The following is a 20560-nucleotide window of genomic DNA, read 5'->3' on the forward strand; positions in this document are numbered from 1 at the left end:
GCCTGAATCATATTTAAGTGCCTTGTATGAGCCTGTTAGCTGACAGATCCACATCTCGTCTGTAATAGTTTGAGTGTGGAGGCTGTTATTCTCTCTAGTAATTCCATCAGGGTAAGGCCACACTCAGACTGGGGCAGTGTACGTCACGTGTGGTGAAGGTCAATACGACAGAGTTATAAAGGTTAAAATCCTCCGGCTACAGAATAACTATGGAGTTGAGCAGAATCTCGTTCCCTCATTATGCTGAGAGGGAAAACCATTTGTTTAACATGGATCCATTTTGTGGATCCTTTTTCACTATTAGGTCCTCATATAGTTTCCATAACAACTTTGCTCTAAATACTTTTGCAAAGCCCCTCATTTGATTACTGTGATGCATTAAGTGAGCTAGGCCTACTAACATGGAATACATGGTTAATACAGCAAATAGGACTGATGCAGGGACAGATTTCATCCACTGAGTGAATAGTACCATTATTGAATGGTATTTTGTACATTTTCAGCCATAACAATCAACTCCTAGGCTTGCATTGTCACAGAATGTACTTAACAAACACCATATTCCGCCTAAATGTCATTGTTCAAGTTAAAAAGCGGGGCACTTTAATTAATTAATGAATGTTTCATAAATAAATACAAGTCAGGGCTGTTATGTGTATAGAGGAAATTGTTAGGTTATATTACTTGTTAGATATTACTGCATGGTCGGAACTAGAAGCACAAGCATTTCGCTACACTTAAATTAACAGCTGCTAACCATGTGTATGTGACAAATAAATGTGATTTGATAAGCCGTGATATTATACATCTACAAGGGACACGGAATGGAACTAACTTCATATATATATTTTTAAATAGGCAAGCCAGTTATGAACAAAGTCTTATTTACAATGACGGCCTAGGAACAGTGGGTTAACTGCCTTGTTCAGGGGCAGAACGACAGACTTTTACCTTGTCAGCTCGGGGATTCGATCTAGCAACTTTTCGGTTACTGGCCCAAAGGCTCTAACCACTAGGCTACCTGCCGCGACATGCTTGCTGTGTTTGAATGCCTGTCAATAAATACTCCACAGTAAAAACACACATGCTTGGATTCTCAAGCACTGGCAGGCTTTCTGTTTGTCAGATTCTGCTTAAATGAAGTCATGGCTAATGCAGTGCATCATGCAAAGTTGTTTACCCACGGCCTTTCAATTGGCACCGCGCGCGAGCACTGTCCATGGTTCTTAATTAAACAAAATCTTGCACGCACCACAAATAATGCGTTCTGGAATAGGCTTTACTTCCTCATTGCAAAGGAAAATAACTTACACTTGAATGTTTAGTGTTGACAATGTTTCATCAACTTCATAAACTAGTCGAAATACAACTTCATTTTATGGTGCAGCGTCGTGATTCATTCACGAGCTCCCCCCCCCCCCCTCTCTCTCTCTCTCTCTCTCTCTCTCGCACATACGACTACTGGCGAACACGCAAAGTCGCCCTTTGTCCTTCAGCCTGAGAAGTATGTCGACATCTGCCATTACATTTCTCCAGGTTGTTGAAGCTATATTTTCTGGACGGTTACAGTGATATGGGCATAACAACTGGATCCATCCACCACCTGACTCAACTGGTCGAAGGTAAGTCCGGGACAACCATTGTCACAGCGAGACTGTTCAAACTTTAACATAGCCTATCAAATATTATATTATTTACGCGAACTGCGTTTGGTTTGTAAGTGTGGAGTTCATGCCCGAATAGAAACGCACAGATCATTTTAAAAGTTGGGTGCATGTACAATTTTGGGTGGAGTTTTGTAGCTACGTTTCTTGAATGAATTGAGACTGTTCTCAGAAATAAAATTCCTGTACAAACACAACGTTTCTGTCGGAAAATAAACGTGTACATTATTGATTTGTGACAACTTTGGCGCTTACAGTGTTTTAACAGAGCATAGACCATTTGAACATGACTGTTCTTGTGCTTGTGTAATAAAACTGTACTATTGGAGAAACATCATATTAGCATGTTGTTGCATAATACTTTGGTAATTGCATTTTAATTGGATAGCAATGAGCTGAACGTTTTTGCAAGAGAAATAATAGTGACTGTTCCTTATATCACTTATGTAATAACTCCATTATTATGCAATTATAAAGCAATTTCCAAAGTCCTATGTAACAACAATGGTGATATTGTAATAATCCCAAAGTTACAACACGTATAAGAACTAGATGTCAAGTGTTACTGTATTTCCTGATGTCTCACTCATGAAATATATTTGTCAGTAATTTTGAAGCTGCCTAAGTGGTTTACTCAAATGTTGAGGTGATTCCATGTCCCTCATGTATTTAATTGTAGGTTATTGGCTATATTCAGATTTATATCTAAGGGCCCTCCAAACCATGTGCTTATGATCATATATTTAGACTAATTCAATAAACTGTTGTAGTTTTTGGTTCTTCATCAAGTATTTGGCAGCCATCAAATAAATATATTTTTCTTTTTTAAATGTCACTTGCATATATTCAAATACCTTCAGTATTATTTGTTTTTTTGTGAGGTATTCAAAATACTTTTGAATACTGTTTTTCTGAGACCTGTATTTGAATATCAAAGAAAAAAGTTGCCTTTTAGTTGAAACTCTATATAAACTATATTACACTACCTCGACTATTTGAAAAGTTGGTATTTTCAAATAAACTACAAAATACAACTATTTTCAGCCCAGGCCTGGAGTGTCTCATCATTGTGACTTCCACACAATATCCCTGAGGCGCGAGTCTTCATGTAACCTTGACTAACCTTTCACTCTTGTCCTGTACCATTACCCTTTAATATCATGATTTAATGATAGTGTCAAGTGAGGCCAGAACAATTATATTGTTTCTCACCAGGAATCTCCCATGCTGTACTGTGTGTGTGTTAAACAGCTAAATTAGAGTGCCGACGGACTCCTCCCTGGGAATTGTACATGGTAGATCTTATTATGTTTCCTAATCTTCTCCTATTAACTCTCATATTCCTCCCCAGGGTGCCCTGGCTCAGATAGACTGACTCCGTCTTTCTGCCTGTGTGTGTACAACGATCATCCCTTTATCCTCTCCTCTGTCCCATAGTTTTCTCCTCTCCTCCTCCCCTCTGTTCTCAGGGTGTGTTGTTTGATAGAATCTGGTGTTGGCAGGTTGTTTCTGTCTCTCCTGCTTGGCTCTGTGATGCAGAGTGGCGTGTGTTTTTTCCACACTCTGTTACACTCCTACGTCAATGCAGAGCACACAGTGATGTAAAATTTCCCACCTCTCCCAGTGTAGCACAGACTTCCCAGAAATTGTTACAACAAGTGGTGGCAATTTTATTGGCCTTGTATACTGTCAGGTTGTTTATTTGCGATGGACTATGCAGAGAAAAGAAAGGTGATCCAAGCCCTCAATGGAAAAACAGAGTAACGTGCTTTGAGTGGACTGAACACGAGAGGGTCTAAAAGAGAAAGATCACACACACGGACACACGTTCCAAGTTGTGTTCCAGTGCCCCAGATTCGTTCTCTGTAACATGGTGAGACAGAATGTAGCAGCAGCATGCGGTGCCTTTCTCAGAGTCCCAGTGAGAAGAGAATTATTCCCTGAAAACCAACTCAGCCAGACAGCCAGTCATACTAGCACATTACCGGAACCAGCTGTTGGGGCAAGCAGCTGTTGAATCAGATTACGCTAGATAAGCTAGTGGGCCTGTCAAGGAGCTGCTTCGTTTTTTTCTCTCCAGATTCCATCCATAACAATTAGTAGGAGCTGTCCTGTTATCATCCTGTTATGTTTGAATCAGAAGGTCTGGGTGTGAGGGGCTACATGTGCACGTGGTATGAGGGAGGGAAGAGGAGCTCTGTCTGACCCATAGACATACATATGTACATTATTATTGCATAATGTTTAGACACATCATTGGTCTGACCCCTATCCTCATTGTAGATTCATAAATAAATGTGTTTGCCACTCAAGCAGCTAATTGGACAGTTGTGTAACGGCTGTTTGGTCTCCCTGCATTAACCCTTAATGCCTGAAGCAAAACACAATGACTCTGAGCAGGTCACTGATTGATTCATAATGTTGATGTAACATTTAATGCCAGGTCTGTATATGAGGTTCTCCATAGGGCCACCTATTACAGCATCTACTGTACGTGTATATGAGTGGGAGGGGGCTTCATGAATAATTCATGAGCAAATATGTTTGTCAAAATAATGAGAATATGAAACGTGTTTGTCTTACTTTCACCTCAAACACATACATATCAATAGAGCAGAGCAGGCTCTCTTCCTGATCTTTTGAGTGTTATGACCATACTGTATTTCTATGGTTATGACCCTGTAAGTGCAGCACAGCACTGTTTCATAATTGAACAAAATGGGGTATCTGAGGGATAACAGATGGGGGTACTCATACTGTAATGATATTTGAGCTGATGTTAAAAGCAGGAAGGAAGCCTCTATCAGGTACAATCTTATCACATAGTCTAATGGAGTTGCTTATGGGGCTGCTTCAGCAGCATGCAATGATCCTTAAAGTCTCTCCTGAGTGTCTTTCCATTGATTTTCTGATCCGAATAGATCAGGTAATCACATCGCTGTCTGAGTAATGTTTGTGCTGTAGATACTTTTTGTTCTTACCGTCGTTCCTTAACAGCTATTACAGGGGTGTTCTTCCATTTGCTAAATGTAGTTATGGTGTTGTTTGTTTTGTGTCATAGGGAATTGCTATACCTGTAAATCGAGCTATCTGCTTTGTTACTGTCAGACAGAAGAGGGTTGGGGTTGGTGCAGAGATGAGCTAGAGATGAGCCAAGACAGGATCAGAGAGAGATTAGGGTCTCACAAAGTGTAGAAAGTATAAAAGACAGCAAGGAAGATGAACAACTGCACCAACATCACTCTCTCAAAGTGGACAGCATCCCTCACTATTCCCACAGTCAGTTACTCATCTTTAGCCTGATAGGATCTGTGCTGTCGTGACATAGAGACAGTATCTTGCTGATAGACCTCTATCTATCTGTACATCTGCCCCTCACAGTTAGCCCAGAATGGCAGCATGAATGTAGTTTATTGCTGTGACAGCAGCTAGCTTGTGACCAGTGCAGATTCAAGATTACAGGGTTAGCTGTAGTAGTAAAGCACCCCTGGAGCAAATTAGGGTTAAGTGCCTTGCTCAAGGGCATATCAACAGGTTTTCAACTTGTTGGCTCAGGTATTCAAACCAGCAACCTTTCCGTTACAGGCCCAATGCTCTAACCACTAGGCTACTTGCTTGTACTTCTACAAGCCTATAGAATTAGGGGAACAACTTGACATTATTAACTTGGCTCTTAAAATCAGATTAGCTATCTGCTAAAATGTCAACATGTATGTTTCCAGGTAAACCAGAAAATGTAAATGAGCTGTCTTAGAGGTTAGGGTGACCTAATAATGTGTTCTAACTCGACCTGTCAGATCACATCCTATCCCAGTGAGTACTTTCAGGTCCTCAAAGAGCCAGGAGGGGAGCCTTGTCCAGGAAACCATGCAGTTAAAATGCATTCAAACTCATAGCATAGATGAGCCAAATACAGTACAAATAAGACCACATTCTAAAAAAATGGTTTCAATATTTCAAAATCATCCCAATGTGACTGGAATTGACTGTGTAGCTCAATGAAGTTACCTAAAGATTGAATCCTTATTTGGTGAAAGTGCCGCGTCCGTTTGGGATACTACAACAACAAAGAGGTTACTGCAAACAACTACACTGCTTCTTCCCTCTGACATCACTGCAGACACGATAGAACAGCAGAATATGTACTACACATTCCATCAATAAAACAAATTCAAAAAAATATTTGGGAGATATTGACTTGCATTGGGTTTTGGACAGAAATGATAGCATTAGGTAGACAGCAGTCAGGTAATCCAAACCATAGAAAGGATTGCGGTCCCTCCTTATCCAAAGGCTTATAGGATAAGGAAACAAACATTTCATTTTGTAATTTAGGTAATTATTAGGTCAACTATTTACTTTTAATTTAGTCTTTAGTGTTCAGCAGTTAACATTCAGGTCAAATCTACTTTCTACAAATACAGCAGCAGGTGGATAAATATTAGGAGTCAGGTCATTGCTGCTCACCAATAATCCTTTGTTAATTGGATCTGAGAATGTTCTTCCTTCATACCTGTCCTAAAATATCCAGGGGTGATACTGCATATTGATTTTGAGATATAGGACACTACTGTGTGGATTTCTAAACCCTGCAGCTACGGGAAAGGGCCTTTATTTGCTCACCTGCCATTTTTTTCACACCTGGGTAAAGGAACACACACCTGCTCTCTCCTCTACCAGTCAGGAAGCTGTTGTCGGAAATCACAAAGGAACCAAGTATAAAACCATCAGGTAGTTGATTGTGAGGAGTACAGAGAAAATGCTTACACACACACACACACACACACACACACACACACACACACACACACACACACACACACACACACACACACACACACACACACACACACACACACACACACAAAAAGAGATGCACTCATGCTTAGACTTAATACACTATGGGCTGGTTTCCTGGACACAGATTAAGCCTTATCCTGGACTAAAAAGAAGGCTTAATGGAGAATCTCTTATCAAAAGCGTATGTAATCTTTGTCATTACCAGGTGTATCTTGTAGTTCTGAGATTGGCCCCAAAGCATACTTGAAAAGGATAACCAAGACCAGACAAGATGGAGACGCTCAACCTCACCAACTACTCCAACCTCAGCTCAGACAATGGAAGCAGCAGTCTCTTCTCTGGGAGTCCCTATAAGACGGTAGAGATCGTCCTCATCATCCTGGTGGCCGGGTCACTCAGCCTCGTCACCATCATTGGCAACATCCTGGTTATGCTCTCCATAAAGGTTTGGATTAAAGATCCATCACTTAGTTTTTTAAATTAATCATATTCTTAGGATACAGTTGAAAAGGTCATTGGATAGCCAATATTCAGCCAATATTCAGTGCACCTAAAATACTGGAGACCTGTTATTCTTTAGTGTTGTGATTGAAAGATATTGGCAAAATGCATTGCACATTGTTAGTGATGTGTGACCTTGGCCAGATCACATGGTCAGGAAAAACTCCTGGTCCTACACATATCATTGTCTTTTCTAATATTCTCCTGTATGCTCTCCATGAAGGTCAACAGGAACCTCCAGACTGTCAACAACTATTTCCTGTTCAGCCTAGCCTGTGCTGACCTCATTATTGGCCTTTGCTCCATGAACCTCTACACTATCTACATTGTGATTGGACACTGGCCCTTAGGCCCGGTTGTGTGCGACCTGTGGTTGTCCATTGATTACGTGGTCAGCAACGCCTCAGTTATGAACCTCCTCATCATTAGCTTTGACCGCTACTTCTGCATCACCAAGCCTCTCAGCTATCCGGTGCGCCGCAGCACCATGATGGCGGGGATGATGATTGCGGCGGCCTGGGTGCTATCATTCGTACTATGGGCTCCTGCCATCTTGTTCTGGCAGTTCATCGTGGGTGGGCGGACGGTGCCGCCTGGTGAGTGCTACATCCAGTTCTTCTCCAACGCAACGGTGACGTTTGGCACGGCCATCGCGGCCTTCTACCTGCCTGTGGCCATCATGATCAGTCTCTACTGGCGCATATCCAAGGCCAGCCGCAGCCGGGTACGGAGGAACAGCAGGAAACCTTCAGGGAATAGCCTGGGAGAAGGCCCATCGCAGAGCCAGGAGGATGGGAGCAGGGCCAAGCCCAATGACTGCACTGTGACTGGGGAGGAGGAGGAGGAGGGTGGGGATGGAGAGAAGGTCGGGGAGGGGGTCCAGCAGCAGAATGGCAGGGAGCCCTGCACAGGGGAAGGGCCAGACAGAGATAGCTCTACCACAACAGTCAGCAACCTTGCCTCATCATCCAATCAAAAGGAAGAGCCTGGCCTATCACAGAAGGGGTCAAACGGTGAGGCCAAATCCAGACAGACACGGTGTTGCTCTCAGAACCAGGCCACAGGCTGCGGGCCCAAACTCTCCTGTATCAGAAGCAACCCCCGGCCTGAGGGAGAGACATATACAGCCACGCACAGCAACACAGATTCCACCCCTGCCACAGAGAAACACAGCCTGGTGACACGGACGCTGTTAAAGGTGTTGATATATATATAATGCACAACAGAATAGACAGCAACTTCCCTTAAATAATAATATGAAGTATGTGTAAAGTGAAAATATATATACACTGAGTATACAAAACATTAAGAACACCAGCTGTTTCCATGACATAGACTGACCAGGTGAATCCAGGTGAAAGCTATGGTCCCTTATTTATGTCACTTGTTAAATCCACTTCAATTAGTGTAGATGAAAGTGAGGAGACAGGTTAAAGAAGGATTTTTAAGCCTTGAGACAATTGATACATGGATTGTGTATGTGTGCCATTCAGAAGGTGAATGGGCAAGACAAAAGATTGAAGTGCATTTGAAACGGTTATGGTAGTAGGTGCCAGGTGCACCGGTTTGTGTCAAGAACTACACCGCTGCTGGGGTTTTCACCCTCAACAGTTTCTCTTGTGTATCAAGAATGGTCCACCACCCAAAGGACATCCAGCCAACTTGATACAACTGTGGGAAGCATTAGAATCAACATGGGCCAGCATCCCTGTGGAACCCTTTCGATACCTCGTAGTCCTCAACCTATCTCAATATTAGGTATATGTTCCTAATGTTTTGTATACTAAGTGTATACTTATAACCAAAATCAAAAAGCACAAGATATTTTATGTGGTGGGGGAGAATGTAGAATCATGAAAAAAATGCATGCATGCATACTCATACAAAAATCGATCACTTTTCTGTCTCCAGGTGACAAAGAGGAACTCCAAGCAGAGCCCCAAGAGGAAGACGAAGAAGAAGAAGGGCCCTCCGTCCCGGGAGAAGAAGGTGACGCGCACCATCATGGCCATTCTGGTGGCGTTCGTGGCCACGTGGATGCCTTACAATGTGATGGTGCTCATCAACACCTTCTGCTCCAGCTGCATCCCCAACTCACTGTGGACCATTGGCTACTGGCTGTGCTACATCAACAGCACCGTCAACCCGGCCTGCTACGCCCTGTGCAACACCACCTTCAAGAACACCTTCCGACAGCTGCTGCTCTGCCAGTACAGGAACATACGCACGATGAGGTCATGAGGACCAGGGGGTCAGGGGTCATGGCTGCGAAGCTTCTGTCTTCATTCACTCAGATACTCACAGATCTGATAGGACTGGATAAGTGAAAGTAGGTGAAGCTATTGTTTAGACCTACCCAGTCACCTTTGATCTGTGCAGAGGCTGAACCAGAGCAGAAGGAGAGGGGAGATAACTTCTTAGAATGAAATGCAGCTCAGATGTGTATCTATCTATGTTGGTTATGGTTTTATATGAGTAGGTTCCAAATTAGACTGCTATTCTCATGAAACGTTTGGTTTCAACATGGTGGCTAAACTCGGTTTACATAATGGCTGTCTATGTTATGTTTTGGGTATGTGACATGTCTACTCTATGGTATGAATTTGGTTATCTCGGGTATGTCTGGGTGATTCTGTCTGATGTCTTGTGATTGCTTGTTGTACAGTGCTTGTTTGATAAACAGGTGCAGTGGCAGAGGTTTGCTCAGAGCTGTTTCTGCACTGTTCAGACACTTAAGGTTTGTTTGTTGATATACTATGACACATGGTTATAGATGTTCCCCTATGTACAGTTTAAGTCGGAAGTTTACATACACCTAAGCCAAATACATTTAAACTCAGTTTTTCACAATTCCTGACATTTAATCCTAGTAAAAATTCCCTGTCTTAGGTCAGTTAGGATCACCACTTTATTTTAAGAATGTGAAATGTCAGAGTAGAGAGTAGTAGAGAGAATGATTTATTTCAGCTTTTATTTCTTTCATCACATTCCCAGTGGGTCAGAAGTTTACATACACACAATTAGTATTTGGTAGCATTGCCTTTAAATTGTTTAACTTGGATCAAACTTTTCGGGTAGCCTTCCACAAGCTTCCCACAATAAGTTGTGTGGATTTTGGCCCATTCCTCCTGACAGAGCTGGTGTAAGGTTTGTAGGCCTCCTTGCTCGCACTTGCTTTTTCAGTTCTGCCCACATATTTTCTATAGGATTGAGGTCAGGGCTTTGTGATGACCACTCCAATAGCTTGACTTTGTTGTCCTTAAGCCATTTTGCCACAACTTTGGAAGTATGCTTGGGGTCATTGTCCATTTGGAAGACCCATTTGCAACCAAGCTTTAACTTCCTGACTGATGTCTTGTGATGTTGCTTCAATATATCCACATAATTGTCCTTCCTCATGATGTCATCTATTTTGTGAAGTGCACCAGTCCCTCCGTGCTTCACGGTTGGGATGGTGTTCTTCTGCTTGCAAGCCTCCTCCTTTTTCCTCCGAACATAACCATGGTCATTATGGCCAAACAGTTCTATTTTTGTTTCATTAGAACAGAGGACATTTCTCCAAAAAGTATGATCTTTGTCCCCATGTGCAGTTGCAAACCATAGTCTGGCTTTTTTATGGCGGTTTTGGAGCAGTGGCTTCTTCCTTGCTCAGCGGCCTTTCAGGTTATGTCGATATAGGACTCGATATAGGACTCGATAGGACTCGTTTTACTGTGGATATAGATACTTCTGTACCTGTTTCTTCCAGCATCTTCACAAGGTCCTTTGCTGTTGTTCTGGAATTGATTCACACTTTTCGCACCAAAGTACGCTCATCTCTAGGAGACAGAATGCGTCTCCTTCCTGAGCGGTATGACGGCTACGTGGTCCCATGGTGTTTATACTTGTGTACTATTGTTTGTACAGATGAATGAGGTACCTTCAGGCGTTTGGAAATTGCTCCCAAGGATGAACCAGAGTTGTGGAGGTCTACAATTATTTTTTCTGGGGTCTTGGCTGATTTCTTTTGATTTTCCCATGATGTCAAGCAAAGAGGCACTGAGTTTGAAGGTAGGCCTTTAAATATATCCACAGGTACAGCTCCAATTGACTCAAATTATATCAATTAGCCTATCAGAAGCTTCTAAAGCCATGACTTCATTTTCTGGAATTTTCCAAGCTGTCTAATGGCACAGTCAATTTAGTGTATGTAAACTTCTGACCCACTGGAATTGTGATACAGTGAATTATAAGTGAAATAATCTGTCTGTAAACAATTGTAGGAAAAATCACGTGTGTCATGCACAAACTAGATGTCCTAACCGACTTGCCAAAACTATAGTTTGTTAACAAGAAATTTGTGGAGTGGTTGAAAAACAAGTTTTAATGACTCCAACCTAAGTGTATGTAAACTTCCGACTCCAACTGTAAGTATAAATGAGGTTTAGATTGTTCAAAAAAGATGTGTAAGTATTCTGAGAAAGAACATAAAAACATCAGTACTGTTGATATATATCTAGGAGAAGAAGAGGGAAGAGAGAGAAGAGAGGAAGAAGACTGAGAATTTCCTGCACTGCCAAAACCAACAGTTTCAGAGAAACATAAGACTACGAATACACCTGTAAATATACAGTACCAGGCATAAGTTTGGACACACCTACTCATTCAAGGATTTTATTTTTACTATTTTCTACATTGTAGAATAATTGTGAAGACATAACAACTATGATATAACACATGGAATCATGTAGCAACCAAATAAGTGTTCAACATTTTATATTAGAGATTCTTCAAAGTAGCCACCCTTTTCCCTGACAGCTTTGCACACACTTGGCATTCTCTCAACCAGCTTCATATGGAATGCTTTTCCAACAGTCTTGAAGGAGCACTTGTTGGCTGCTTTTCCTTCACTCTGCGGTCCAACTCATCCCAAACCATCTCAATTGGGTTGAGGTTGGGTGATTGTGGAGGCCAGGTCATCTGATGCAGCACTCCATCACTCTCCCTCTTGGTCAAATAGCCATTACACAGCCTGGAGGTGTGTTTTGGGTCATTGTCCTGTTGAAAAACAAATGATAGTCCCACTAAGTGCAAACCAGATGGGATGGCGTATTGCTGCAGAATGTTGTGGTAGCCATGCTGGTTAAGTGTGTCTTGAAATTCTAAATAAATCCCTGACAGTGTCACCAGCAAAGCATCCCCATACCATCACACCACCTCCTCCATGCTTCGTGGTGGGAACCACACATGCGGAGATCATCCATTCATCTACTCTGCGTCTCACAAAGACACGGCGGCTGGAACCAAAAACCTCACATTTGGACTCATCAGACCTAAAGACAGATTTACACTGGTCTAATGTCCATTGCTCATGTTTCTTGACCCAAGAAAGTCTCTTCTTCTTATTGGTGTCCTTTAGTCGTGGTTTCATTGCAGCATTTCGACCATGAAGGCCTGATTCACGCAGTCTCCTCTGAACAGTTGATGTTGAGATGTGTCTGTTACTTGAACTGTGAAGCATTTTTTTTGGCTGCAATCTAAGGTGCATTTATCTCTGCAGCAGAGGTAACTCTGGGTCTTCCTTTCCCGTGGCGGTCCTCATGAGAGCCAGTTTCATCATAGGGCTTGATGGTTTTTGTGACTGCACTTGAAGAAACTTTTAGTTCTTCAAATTTTCTGGATTGACTGACCTTAATGTCTTTTTATTTTTGGTCTTTTACCAAATAGGGCTATCTTCTGTATACCCACTCTACCTTGTCACAACACTGATTTGCTCAAACATATTAGGAAGGAAAGAAATTCCACAAATTAACTTTTAACAAGGCACACCTATTAATTTAAATGCATCCCAGGCCTTTTGAACCTGATTGAGAGAATGCCAAGAGTGTGCAAAGCTGACATCAAGGCAAAGGGTAGCTACTTTGAAGAATCTCTAATATAAAATATATTTTGATTTGTTTAACACTTTTCTGGTTACTACATGATTCCATACATCCATTCTATATTTCATAGTTTTATTTCTTCATTATTATTCTACAATGTAGAAAATAGTAAAAAAAGAAAAAACTGGTATGAGTAGGTGTATCCAAACTTATGACTGGTACTGTATGTAACTACACTGTATATACAAAAGTACGTCGACAACCCTTCAAATTAGTGGATTCGGCTATTTCAGCAACACCCATTGCTGACAGGTGTACAAAATCGAGGACACCGCCATGCAATCTCCATAGACAAACATTGGCTAAAAACATGCTAAACCACATCTGTTATCCAACCCTGTAACTGTACAATGCGAGCTATTGTGATATAACTACCTTTGCTCCCCATTACCGATCCTCTACCCTCCCCTCCTCATGTTCTGCTTATTCATACTCCATACATTTAACCACAACAGGTATTTTGAATTGGGAATAAATACAAAATAATATGTCAAACTGAATGTCCTTTCTTTATCACAGAGAATGGTTTAGAGCACTATTCAACATGGTAACACATCAACCAACAATTTTCACCACCGTGAAACTGGATCTTACTGGGAAATGACACAGTGATGTAGTTCGTGGGGTGGTTCTTTGTCTGTGTTCATATTTTCCAGCTTGGATAGCTCGTTCATTTCCACCAGAAGACAGCTATTGAGAGAGGAATATGTGTATTTATCACCTGGACTAGTCAAAGCAGTCATCAGACACAGGTCGTAATGTTATAATTCCCCTGTCTTCAGTAGTGCTATAAATCACAGCATGAAAAACACAACATCAACAACAGTAGTAAAGGCCCATTCACTTAGCCATATTTAGTCCTGTGTTTTTAAACACCAAGAGTGTTTCATAACGAATGGACTGTCGTACTGTATATGGGACATCATGTGTAACACAGCCCTCCAAACACACACAAACACATGTGTGGTGTTTTCATTTATGTACTGGTACTGTGGGTGCCAGGATAAGTAATGAGTTGTGGAAGCTACAGTGGTGTATGTCTTAACTATGTCTTAACTCCTTACTCAAAGCTCCCATTGCATGGATTGCTGAGGTGTGAGTGCCCTCTAGAGGTTAAATTGATGGGACACAGCAACATAGTGGCACTTGGATGCCGTTTTGCACCAGACACGGTAGTGTGTGTGTGCATTGTGGTCGGTATGGCAGGGGATATGCTGATTTGCTACCAAAAACAAACCTGACTTTACTCATATGCAAGCTAGAAGAGAATATCAGTGTCATGTTGTGAATGTAGCCAGTACCAATATAGCCTATTTTGTCCATAACCATTATTATTAGGTTTACATACTGGTGGTTGACATAACGGCCACACAGTCAAAGTTTGACACAACTTTAAAAGCTGGCTGAACTGACAGGATGCACAGAGGGCTGTTCTGATATCACCTTGCATGAATTTGTAGACACAGACTCTTACCTGTGTCGGTATGTTGCTCAAATGAATACCAAGAGAGTGAGAGAAAAGAAAACCGGAAAAAAAAATTCAGCATCAAACAAGACTTTGATGCCAAGCCGTTCAACTTCAGAAGAAATCCTGTTTGAGATGAGTAGGCCTATAAAGCCAATCGAACCTAAGCCTACAGCCATTCATCAGGCTGGGGACCCCAATGAAAATAGATCCACAGATGAAACCTGTAGAATAATGATGGTGGCCAACGTGAGCCCTTTGGAAACTTCAGAATGATCCAGATTCTGTAAACCTCGTTTTTGCAATCCAGGATCAGATCGATCTGGCTGTTTTAAAGACGTCAGAAAGGATCATTCTGATCCAGATACCACAACATCAAGATCACAGAATCTGGATTTTCAGGGCTTTGAACAGGCCTACACCTTGCTATCTACTAGACAGGTTATGGTACTACTTCTACACTGTCATAAGGAAACAGAGAAGAGTAAACTACATGAATAAAGGTAAAAATAATATGTAAGTACAAACCTTTATTTGACACTTCTCAATATAGCAACTGACCACATACATATATTGCGGTCAATTTAACATAATGAACCTTTGCTTTCAAGTACATTACAACCAAGACATTTCAATGTAACTAAGGTGACAAGGTTTATACATTTTTTATACATTCTTTCTTTCACTTTTCTAAATCCACCCTTCCAGTAGGACTAATATAATCCCGATTTTCGGCATGAAAAATATCCTAATCACCTTTGAAAAATGCAATAAAGACATTTGATCCTGACTAAAGCGCAGATTGGATTACCAGATCCAAATCCCTATACGGAGGATCAGAATCAAATTTTTCAGTTTTGAAAAACCCAACTATAACATTTAATCCTGCAAATTTGAGGAACTTTTAAACATGCCACCTGAAGAAAATCAGTGTGACTGTTAATGTAGGCCTACTTAATTTGTGCTCAACTGGAATGTTTATTGGAATATGCAAGTCAAGTTCCCAAAATACTGTATCTGGTTTCCGAGCTTGCACATTTTGGTTCCTTGGAAGTTGTGGAAAGTACGTTTTTGGTTTCCGATTGATTCTGGGAATGAAGCCAACGGTAAACCTGAACTTTTTGTAAACATTCTGAGAATGGAAGTGAACATTTTTAGTTTGTATGGAGGTTCTGAGAACGTTTTATTATGGTTCCCTGAAGTTTTCCTGGGAGGTTTTATTAACATTCTGAGAATGGAAATGATAGGTTACTTGAAAGTAATTTTCTAATGTTGTGAACATTTAGAATGACATTTAAAGTTTATTTTGAGTTTTTTTTAATAACCTCTTTAAAACCTTCACTGAATGTTTCAATAAGACGTTTAGTAACACTGCTAGCTTAGTTTGGGTTAACTGTTTTCAACTCCAAGCATAGATAGCACACATAGAAATGTGTTTCCTTCGGCATTAATCATTGCAAACATTTTTATTTTTTATTTTGTCACGGTGTCTGTGAGATTCTAATCTATGACCTTCTGTTCTCTATCCATGGAAATAGTTCACTGGCCCCAGGAGGTTTTTTTAACTGATACAAAGCAGGGTATTTTTTGTCTATTAAATGCTTGATTGGTTTATTCAGGTAGGCATGGATAGAGGGAGAACATTTACTCCCTTTTAAAAAAACATAGCTGATAAGGCTGACTTGCTTAAATAATGTGGTTTCTACTGACAATTGAGATGTACAAACTATGGCATAAGGGGACGACGAGTGGAGAGTTAAAATGAGAGTCGCTACATGCAAAATTGTCTAGGGCAGTCAGATATAGCCTATGTTTTTGAGTGGCAATATAATTCTAAATTAATATTCAGAGATGATTAGTCTTCCTGTCTGGTTTTGCGCCCCCTCGGGCTCGTGCGGTGGAGGAAATATTTGTGGTCCTATACTCAGTCTTGTCTCAAGGTAGTAAGTTGATGGCCTGTTGATAGCCCTCCAGTGGTGTGGGGGCTGTGCTTTGGTAAAGTGGGTGGGGTTATATTCTGTCTGGTGGACACTGTCCAGGGGTATCGTCGGACGGGGCTACAGTATCTAGGGTCAGTCTGTTATATCTGGTATAATTCCCCTGTCTTATCTGGTGTCTTGTACAGTGGCATGCCAGCAAAGCCCCTACACAATACATTTATTGCACTATAACGGTGATAAACGGTGCCCACAAACTGTTAGGGCCTACATTTTTTATTTTAACTAGGCAAGTCAGTTAAGAACACATTTTTATTTACAATTATGGCCTACCCCGGCCAAACCCTAATCTGAACGACGCTGGGTCAATTGTGCGCCACTCTATGGGACTCCCAATCACGGCCAGTTGTGATACAGCCTGGAATCAAACCAGGGTCTGTAATGACACCTCTAGCACTGAGATGCAGTGCCTTAGACTGCTGCGCCACTCGGGAGCCCCCCAAAAAGCTGTCCCAACAGCAGAGCTATCTTTTCAGCACCATGGAGTGAATCCTTACTACTGCTACACCTGGCTATCAGCGGAGCCTTGTCTGACAGCGAAATAGGCTGTATCAGCCTCATTTACTGCCTTTAAAAAAAACATAGCTGATATGGCTGACTTGCTTAAACAAATGTGTTTTCTACTGACAATTGAGATGTACAAACTATGGCAGAAGGGGACGACAAGCGTATGAGAGGCAATCCGTATTTTCGATTAAGACATTAATGAGCGAGCTAAAACGGATGTAGTCAATATAACTATTTGTTCAGCACTTTTGAAATGTACAGTGACAGAATTCAGAACATGTGCCGTTCTTACAGTATTTTCCCTGTACACCAAGTCAGAACCTTAGGATAAATAAAGGGGGCACATAAGCAGACAATGAAAGCTATTACAATATTCAGTGATTACATTTCTCTAAAACAGGCTATAGGCTACATGTGCACCACCAAGTCAGAACAGTAGGCTAAATTATGAGGGGGAAAGGGACCAAATTATTAGGGTGAGGCACATGGGCTACGAACAGCTTACTACACAACATGCACTTAGTTTTACTTTCTTAGCTAGTATACATATCTCCCTGACATATTACATCAGTTATGCAGCAGCATACAATACATCTTTTGGACTGTTGTGCAGTGCTCACTTGAACAGGAAGGTGGGCGGTGGTCCTTCGTGGGCAAACGTTGTCATCAAAGTCTGGCATTCTCTGGATGTACGGTGCTTTCAAGACAACTGGGAAAAGGAAAGGGGGATTCCTAGTCCAACTGAATGTATTCAACTGAAATGCGTCTTCCGCATTTAACCCAACCCCTCTGAATCAGAGAGGTGCACGGTTGAATCATGATTCAGTGATCTTCATGTTGGAGCTCTAGAATGAGGCCCGAGTTCCTAACTTGGAATTGTGAGTTGGAGGACCATTCAAAATGTATTTTCCCAGTTGGAGCTCATTTTTCTCCCAGTTTCCAGTTGTCTTTAATTCACTGAAGTCTGAGATTTCCCAGTTCCGAGTTTCCAGTTGTTTTGAACACGGCAGAAGTCACGCTAGATTGACAGCGTGGCCAATGTTGAATGTTTATTATTTTTAGCTTGGAAAAGAGACCCTTAAACCCAGACTTGGACCACACACCCACTTCACTGAATAGCAGGCTAGTGATCGCTTTGCAAAGCTTGCAGTTAGCCACTGATTCCTTCCAAACCACTCATTGTGGTCTGGAAGGATTTGCGATTTTTGTGTAATAAACATTTGTGTAATGTTTATCTCCAATGGCTATAATTTCTTGTCATAATTTCTCTTCATATGACAAGGATTGAAAAAGATTTGCCAGTAAATTGTCGACTTGATTCATGATGATGACTGCTAGCTTGCTAGCTAAGATTTTGAAAGTATGATGTTTACATGATTAGTCCAATCAAAGCTATGGTCGATATTATGTGATTTGATGTCATTTTATCTGTGGCCAATGACCTTGAGCCTTCTTGGATGGGCACTTCTAATGTAACTTTATAGCAGCACCCAAGGGGCTTGAATTTTTTTGCTCTACCCTTAGATTTTGCGGTGACGTAGTGTCCCCATGAGTGACAGAACACTGAGCCAATCACGGCGCAACTGGAGAACATTACCAACCCCTACGCTAAGGAATTTTCAACAGGCTGCCACACCACCAAAGAAAGCACGGAGCTAGCCTGAAACACCTGCATTTTGGAACTGCCTTACTCAAGAAAGCAAAAAAGAGATCATGTTTGTATGCAGCTTTATCAAGTCAATCATTTATTTTATTTTAAATTGTTTGCAAACTGATATGTGACACGTATTATGGCCAAAATAACATGCAAAACAGACAAAAAATAATAATAAAAAATAATGAATAAATATATATATTTTGCCCCACCTGCCCTGAATGACGAGTCGCCACTGGCCTGTGTGAATTTAAGTATGCTCCCTCTAATTCTCTCTCTCTCTCCCTCTCTCCCCTCCCGGAGGACCTGAGTCCTGGCTGTCCCCAGTCCACCTAGTCGTGCTGCTGCTCCAGTTTAAACTGTTCTGCCTGCGGCTATGAAACCCTGACCTGCTCACTGGACATGCTACCTTGTTCCGACCTGCTGTTTTTGAATCTCTCTCTCTCTCTTTCTCGCACCTGCTTTCTCAACCTCTGAATGCTTGGCTATGCAACTGACATTTACTCCTGAGGTACTGACCTGTTGCACCCTCTACAACCACTGTAATTATTATTTAACCCTGCTGGTCATCTATGAATGTTTGAATATCTTGAAGAACAATCTGGCATTAATGGCCATGTACTCTTATAATCTCCACCCGGCACAGCCAGAAGAGGACCTGCCACCCCTCAGAGCCTGGTTCCTCTCTAGGTTTCTTCTTAGGTTCCTGCCTTTCTACATCTGCATTGCTTGCTTTTTGGGGTTTTAGGCTGGGTTTCTGTAAAAGCACGTTGTGACATCTGCTGATGTAAAAAGGGCTTTATGAATAAATGTGATTGATTGTCTATATACTAATTCATCTGAAAGGTACAGTATTCACAAATGTCTCTTTACCGGTTTACCTGTTTGTGGTGTCTCTCTTGTTGGGATGTATGTTTTGTCCCAAATTTTTTTTATCCCAACCCCCATCCCTGCAGAAGGCCCTTTGCATCTTGGTAGGCCGTCATTGTAAACAAGAATCTGTTCTCAATTGACTTGCCTAGTTAAATAAAGGTTAAAAAAGAAAGAAAACGTTAGCCACCTAGCTAACATTCGCATTAGCCACCTAACTAACATTAGCCACAACAAATTGGAATGTAACATTTCATTCGAATTGTAATTTGTAACATGTTGAACAAATTACAATTTGTAACATATCATACGAATTGTAATTTGTAACATATCATACGAATTGTAATTTGTAACATATACGAAATGGATGATGAACATCCACAAATTAATATATGTACATACCATACGAAACTTAACATATCATACTAATGAAGTGTCTCGGATTTACATTTACTATGTTACATCTACACCTGAGTCAGGTTGCCCAGGGATGAATGAGATCTGCAGGAAGGATCTACTGGCCAGGAACATGAACAGGATGCTTCGACTCGTCCCTAAAGAGTACAACATCTTCCCCAAAACCTGGTGCCTCCCTGGAGGGTAAGAGCTCACCATGGGAGACTGGGGAACAGCTGCATGTTGGCCTACTGTGTAAATCGCACATGCAAACACACACACATTTTTCAAAGGCACCAAAGTTCACAACACTGTGGGTGCAAGGGTTGAAGAGAAAATTATGAAGGAACGAAAGCCTTAAACCAATAAGCTATAAAATGTCATCATTTGAAACCACACAACATCCCTTGCATTGCAGGTACATTGAATTTCAAGGTTACTGTAAGAGTGTGGAAGCAAAAGACCTTTATCCGCAAACTCGAAAATGGTTGCCAGGGCAAAGGGAATCACATCAACCATCAGCCCCGGGATATCAACCCTGAGGAGCACATCATCTGCCAGAACTACATCTCCAAGGTAACCATTCCAAGACATGCAAGGCATGGCTACCTGCTCATCCATATGAACTGCCCTGCTGATTGGGCAGTCAGTTGAGTGTGATATGATTACTGTACCTGCAGTGAAGGTGGTTGATGTGTAGGAAATAGGAATATACACTGAGTGTACAAAACATTAGGAACACCTTCCTACTATTGAGTTGCAACCCCTTTTGCCCTCACAACAGC

The 20560-nt window shown here is 41.5% G+C and overlaps 1 protein-coding gene across 1 annotated transcript; it reads left to right on the forward strand.

Annotated features, from left to right (window-relative positions):
• The first annotated feature begins 1504 nt into the window (after positions 1–1504).
• On the forward strand, positions 1505–13352 carry LOC139540134 (muscarinic acetylcholine receptor M2-like). Its single transcript, XM_071343715.1, has 4 exons — positions 1505–1622; positions 6670–6909; positions 7189–8163; positions 8877–13352. Exons 2-4 carry the CDS (start codon positions 6736–6738, stop codon positions 9204–9206), a joined length of 1479 nt encoding a protein of 492 aa, XP_071199816.1. The 5' UTR covers positions 1505–1622; positions 6670–6735; the 3' UTR covers positions 9207–13352.
• The last annotated feature ends 7208 nt before the right edge of the window (positions 13353–20560 follow it).

This window comes from Salvelinus alpinus, chromosome 15, assembly GCF_045679555.1.
Source record: "Salvelinus alpinus chromosome 15, SLU_Salpinus.1, whole genome shotgun sequence".
NCBI lineage: Eukaryota > Metazoa > Chordata > Actinopteri > Salmoniformes > Salmonidae > Salvelinus > Salvelinus alpinus.